This window comes from Limulus polyphemus, unplaced genomic scaffold (genome assembly GCF_000517525.1).
Source record: "Limulus polyphemus unplaced genomic scaffold, Limulus_polyphemus-2.1.2 Scaffold3713, whole genome shotgun sequence".
Lineage (NCBI taxonomy): Eukaryota > Metazoa > Arthropoda > Merostomata > Xiphosura > Limulidae > Limulus > Limulus polyphemus.
The window spans coordinates 109,741-116,965 of NW_013669323.1; the positions used below are offsets into that span (position 1 = coordinate 109,741).

Here is a 7,225-nt window from a genome sequence, read left to right on the forward strand (position 1 = left end):
CACCATTTTGCAAAACAAGTTCTTGCCAAATGGTGTTATTCTGTCGAGTGATGAATCAGATTTCAAAGTTATTCTACAACATGTTTCTATCTACGTCAGAACAGTAGTCCTTTGGTCGCATGCAAGTCTTTCAGAAAGGAACTGCTAAATATCCTTTGAAGTATATAGAGTGCAAATCATTTTCAATTCCTCAAGGAAGCTTGCAAACATCTATTGATAATGCATTTTTAGGTCCAAAACCTACATGTCTTGTTATAGAGTGTATTGATAATGATGCATTTAATGGATCTTGGAAGAAAAACTTGTAGAAGTTCAAACATTAAAGTATCAATTTCGTGGCAATCAATGTAAGTGGAAAACAAATTACTGCTCGACCTTTACAACCAGATTTTGATGATGAGCTGTATGCACGAAGCTACAAATCATTATTTAGTGGAAGGGGAAAACAGTTTCAAGATCAAGAGATTGATATAGGTTATGACTAATATTCGTAATGATATACACTCTTTGTATTTGATCTTACACCCGACCTATCAGCTGGTGATTCAAACCTTAATCTGGTGAAACAGGGAATCTACAAACAGAAATACAGTTTGGTAAAGCTTTACTTAACACTATAAATGTTCTCGCCAATGCAGAATTTCAGTCCATTTTAGAAATTGACCAGTACAGAAACATCATCATTGATATCTAAGAAGCAATGAACACTGTAGAGATTTATTGTATACTCTCACGAGAAAGAAGCTTGGAAGTGTGTTTACCAGTGATCAGCTACCTAACTATGTAGAAAAACAACTGTACATCATCATCTTGGACCCATGTCATAAACCTGGAAGTCACTGGGTCTGTGTCTACTTTGGTCAAAATGGGAAAGGAGAATATTTTGATCCAATTGGCTTGCCTCCAAGATCTCACAGCATTAGAAAATTCATCAAAAAGATCTATCAAAAGTGGACTTAAAATAAGAAGGTTGTGCAAGGACAGCATGTGGACAAATTTGTATATATTACAGATGTAGACACATATGCAAACAAAACTTGTTGTCCAAATTTCGATCTAATAAAGATATAAATGATATATTTGTTCATACTTTTGTTACAGAGTGATTTAAAGTAATGACACATTTACTAGATATAACTTTTTATGTAGATCAAATATCAAAATCCTTATTGTACAAAGATTAATAAATGTTTTTAAAATTGAAGATATTGTCAGAGTGATTTATGTTATGTAGAAGATAACAATATTGTTTATAGATGACACGATGAAACAAAACAAATCTTATAAAAGTATATAGAATATAGTTACTCAGTCTTATACATTTTTACAGAGGAAGTCAGAAAGCTCTTGAAGAAATTCACCTTGTTCAACCAAATTAATGGGATTTAAATTCTTACAATCACATACATTTAGTTTATTAGCTCTATCTTGGAACACATCTAATTTAATATTTTTATCCACTTCAGTCAAAGCAGTTCTCAGATATAGCCAGATACATTCATCATGGTCCAACATCACGCATGTATGAACAGTTTGACTAAGATCATCGACTTCTCAGCAATTCTCTTTCTAAACTTTTGTATGACAGGGGATAGATGTTCAGTGTATATTTGAATAACAACTTTTTGACGTTATCCCAAATGAATTAGAAGTAGTTTATGTATCTATTTATTATATTTAATTTAAATACGAATAAATAAAATATACTTGTTCACATAACCGATACCATTCACACTTTTTAAAGTTATAAGACATGATATATAATTGTATATTAGATTGTAAACATAATAAACACATTTTTGACTTGTCACATACAACACTAATAATATGTTTATGATGATCCAGACCAAAGTTCTCTCTGTATTTCAAATGTATGGTCGAAGTCACTGATGGTATCAGTTTTTAAATTCTTGCCATTCAACATGCATAAATGTTAGACCTTCTTTGGTGGAGTATAATATGCCATTTGCATAGTCTTTATTCAGGTGAATGCGTATCTTCACTTCATAATTATATAAAACAATTGCAATATGTCATTTCCCAGCAGATATGCATCAGAATATTCAGATGGTTCGTATGATGATAACTTACGTTGTTGCATCGTGAGTGAATGGGAAAGTTTAATAGATATCTGTTATAGAAAACAATAGTGAATTTGAAACATGTCTTAGTTGTTATTACTATATAATTATTGGTTAACAGTAAGACTGGAATATGCATAAAACAACATTTATAACAGTGAAGGGAAGAGAGAGTTTTTAACAAGGATTAATCTTATCTTTGTGTTTTCCATAATGTAGTAGATATTCGAAGTTAACTCTCTCTCTCTTGGACTATTTGTAGGCAGAATAAAACTGAGCAGACTTTCAAAGGCTTTTTATAGCTCTTTTAGTAGCCTAAGGTTATATTTTATAAAACACACGATGTTTGTGTTTTTAGGTCATACTTACATAACTGTTCTTTTTTTACAACCACCCCTATGATTATCATCCATTATCGTGCTGTGTGCCTATACAGGAAATTGACAAGGCCATGTCTTCGTCATTTTTTCAACCTGTATTTACATAAAATTGAAGTAGTTTCGAATATCTTAAGTTATATATGTTTAGGTATCATGTCTTTTGATGTAATGAGATTTTCAAGGATTTTTATAGCACACTTAATTGACTCAAAGTATATTTTATAAAACACATGACATTTTCACTTTTAGGTCATACTTACACAAGTGTTATTGTTAAAACCACGCCTATAATTATTATCTATTATTGACAACAACATGTCCCTCGTTTACCTTCTGTAATATTTTACATCAAATCATTACATAGTATAATTATATATATGTTAACTTATCGAAATTGGGCCATGTTCTCGGGTGATGCACCGCCTCATGAGAACTTGTCATTACAATTACATAGTATAATTATTTATGCTATATTGTCAAAATTAGGTTATAATGTTGCTAACATAATCATATTACATTGTTTAGCAACACGCCCCCTGGTGTTGATGACATATGAATGAGATAAATATAAGGTCAATGCTCTGGGCACGTCATTGCGTTATTAACCCCATGTCAAAATTGGGTCAAAGTCATGTTTATTTACTTATGCCGCCGAATGGTTTGTTTGTTTGCTTGAAGCTGAGCACAAAGCTTCACAATAGGCTATTTGTGCTCTGCCCACCACGAGTATCGAAATCCGGTTATTAGCATTGTAAGTCCAGAGAGTTTAGAACGATTGATAAAAGTAAATATATATAAATGATTATCTAATGACAAAGAGAAGCAAAACTATCTATATTAAAAATAGGTAAAAAAAAGAAAAAGCCGAAAATTTTTTGTTTGTTGAATTTCATTATAATTCGATAATTACCTGCTCTACCCGTCCCTAATTTAGAAATTATAGCCAAGAAGGAAGGTAATTAGTCAACATTATCCACCGCCAACTCTTGGGCCACTCTTTGCAAAAATAAAATAGGATTGACTCTTACATTATATCACCCCAATTGAAGGAAGAGCGAGAAAGCTAGTTGACATGGTTCACCGAACTGATGAAACAATACATTATAGTAATTAACATAAAATACCCAGGTTCCACTGCGGGATTCAAAGGCCTTTTCATAACTTACAGAGGCCTCAATGTAACGATCAAGGCCCTCTCAATTATTCACATAATTCTATAGTTACTCGAAGGGAGTTTTTATCCGAAAACAAACCAATATATGACATCAATCCATGGTACGGATGCAAGTTTGGTCCTGCTAGCTCGTGAGTTAGAGTCTAAACACGGTTTCAAATATGGAGCCCCAGAATCCCGAAAGGAGTCAGGAACACAAAATCTGATGACAGATTCAGGGTTAGCAACATTGAAAACCTACTTCTAGACCTCCATAATGTTTGGGTGAGCTTTCAGGCATGTTTTAGCCTCTCTTGGTAGGGGACAATAACATATAGATAAGGACATCTTCCAGGTTACGACAATTCCGCTGCCAAGCTTGGTCGTTCTAGTTCCAAAACTGTGTGAAGAGTTGAGTACAAACAAACATACGCACAAATACACAGCATTAATCAATAGGATTATAAATAATATAGTTTAAACATTCTAAATAATATAATTTGAACATTATAAGTAGTAAAATTAATAGAATTTGAACATTATATATTGTGCAATACGATCATTATAACTAATGCAGTTTAAGTATTATAAGTAATACAGTCTGATGATTATATTTAATTAGTTAATATTTTAGTTCTGAAAGAACAATCCTGAACAGTTGATAAAAGTAATATACATAAAAATAAGTTAACAATGAAACTGTTATAATACATAAACATTGCTTGTGAAGTAAATTAATTTGATTATAAAGAAAAACAATATCTTTACCGTTTTCAGCATTGTCAAGAAAAAGAGAATTGTTACCAGGAGGATAACAACAGAAAAGAGGAAGTAACCAAAAGCACTGCTGATTGGTGAACTTTGGCCAATAAGAGATAATACTTGAGCCAAGGAGGTTATGACTCCACCCACTGCCTGAAACAGGGATTGACTTGAATAAGCACATGTTGGAGAAACTTGCATTCATAGAATGACTCTAGATTTTACATTAAGTCATAATTCTTCCATTAACCTACATAGCATTATGGTATCAAATTCACTACTGAAAAATTTGAATGGAATCATACTTGTCCATTGATACTGGCTTCCATGAACTTTGTTGGAAAGCACCCAGCCAGTCCTACTGACCCACCCTGGAGGAAAGCTGCAGCCACTATACAACAAGACAGAAACCTGATCATTTAAAACCTGCAAAATAAACTTGGTGGGGGCAGATCCAAGGTAGCTAAATTAATGATATACTAGACTCTAATTTTAAGGAAGGATAAGACAAGATTCACAATCATTATCAAGTAGAACTAGTTACATATAGTTGAAATTATCACAAATACTTCAAATTTTAAGTGTAATGTGCACTATAGGTTAATCAAAATACAAGCTTAAGTCTTCCTTGTACACTGCTTTATACATGAGGCTTAATATATATATATGATTTTGATATTTCTAACAAAAAGTGACGATTCTGGAAATATTATTTGTCATCAAGGTATTTCACAAACATTTATTGGTTGTGGTCCCTCCTGATGATGGTGCCCTAGGTTGATTGTTATACATTTACCCTCTATTGGTGGTGCTGTGGGCTGAATAGTACACATTTAAACACCGCGTGATGGTCGTTCTGTACATTGTTGTTATTCATTTGCCCTCGTGATTGAGAATTTTTATGTTTATTATTACAGATTACACCCTGGTTATGGTGCTGTCAGTTGATGGTTACACATTCACCCATCTGGTAACGATGCTTTCGGTTGATTCTTACACATTTACTCCCTGATGGTGGAACTGTAGGTCTAAGTTACAGATTTAACATCTTGAAGTTGGATGACTATTATACATTTGAAGAAATCTATGTTTGTGATAGGATTATTTCTAATTAACATAACATAACGTTTTTGGACAACATGGGACCTATTGGTCCATCTCTGCTGTTCCATCTTCTAAACTAAACTATTAATAAATAAATTTTAAAAAATCTTAAAGCCAGTCTTTGTCATTCATATACTTATCAAGCTTTATCTTAAGCTCACTTAAATTTACTGACTCCACAAAATCCAAAGGCAACCCATTCCAAAGGCTAACCACCCTATTAGAAAAATGAAATTGTCTTAGCTGAAGATTACTCCTACCCTGCCAAAACTTATACTTGTGTCCCCTAATCCTACTATTTCTCACTATTGGGTATGAAAAACAAATGATGCATCAACACTATTAATTCCCTTTATAATCTTAAACACGTCAATCATATCCCCTCTAACTCTTCTTTTCCAAGATAAAACAGTCTGAGAGATTCCAACCTCCCTTCGTATGACGACCACCTCTATCCCAGGCACCATTTTAGTAACCCTTGTCTGAACCATTTCCAACAATTCAGTGTCCTTCCTAATGTAAAGAGCCCAAAACTGAACACAATACTCCAAATGTGGGGTAACCAGTGACCTCTACAATGAAATTATAACCTCTTTAGGATGTGTATTCAATATTTCTGTATATACAACCTAAAATCTTATTTGTCTTACCACTAGCAACAGCACACTGCCTGGATGGCTTTAGAGACTGATCAACTATTACACCAAGATCCCTTTCTTTCATGACACTGTTAAGGTTATTCCCATCCAAATTATACTTATAATCCAAGTTTTGATAACCCACATGCATTATTTTACACTTATCATAATTAAAACCTATTTGTCGTTTATTTTCCCAACTCACTAAATGATCTAAATCCTTTTGTAAATCAGCAGCATCCTCTTCACAGTTAGCAACATCCAAGACCTTAATATAATCAGCAAATGTAAGTACTTTATTGACCATTCCTTCATCTATGTCATTAATGTAAATCAAAAAAGAGCAAATCTTCTAAGACTGAGCCTTGAGGTGCCCCACTTATGACATCAATCCAGTTTGTCTGAACTCCATTTGTAAAAACTCTTTGCTTTCTTCCATCTAGCCAATCTTCTATTCAGTTCGCCAACTTATCCCTCACACCTATATAGATAATTTTTTACAAGCCTTTTATGTGGCACCTTGTCAAATGCTTTCTGAAAATCCAGCTACATCAAATTTACGCTCATACCCTCATCTACATCAGCAGTAACCTTTTCAAGTAATGTCAAAAGATTTGTAAGGCAGGATTTTCCCTTAGTGAAACCATGTTGACTATACAATAAAATCAAAAACTTTGTTTTAGTAACTTTGCAAAGCATCTTTTATCAGACTTTCCAAACTTTTCCCACTACTGATGTAAGACTAATGGGTCTATAATTACTAGGACAATTTTTATCACCTCCCTTGAAAAGAGGAGTTACATTAGCTAACTTCCAATCCTCTGCTCAATATTCAAGGACTGACAAAAATAGTAGCAAGTAGTTCACATATCCAATCTTTAACCTCCTTCAAAACCCTTAGAGAAATATTATATGGCCCAGAAGTCTTATCGTTCTTTAAACTTCCCAATTTGTTCTTAACCAGTTCAGAATTAACGCAGTCATTTTGTTAGATCTTGTTCCTATCTATCAACTGTTCAAGGTGTGGAATACTGCTTGAAACTTTGTTTGTGAAAACAAAAAAAAGCAAAATTTAATAACCCATCCATCTCATAATCATCAGATTCG

At 33.2% G+C, this 7,225-nt stretch overlaps 1 protein-coding gene across 1 annotated transcript in view; it reads right to left on the bottom strand.

Moving 5' to 3' along the window:
- The window catches only part of LOC111088416 (equilibrative nucleoside transporter 1-like), a gene marked incomplete at its 5' end in the record, with an annotated part of 18,611 nt that overhangs the window by 6,645 nt on the left and 4,741 nt on the right, over positions 1-7,225 (bottom strand). Inside the window, 2 exons of the mRNA XM_022398474.1 lie at positions 4,383-4,529; positions 4,682-4,767. Coding sequence (XP_022254182.1) covers positions 4,383-4,529; positions 4,682-4,767 — 233 coding nt within the window. The remainder of the gene's footprint in view (positions 1-4,382; positions 4,530-4,681; positions 4,768-7,225) is intronic.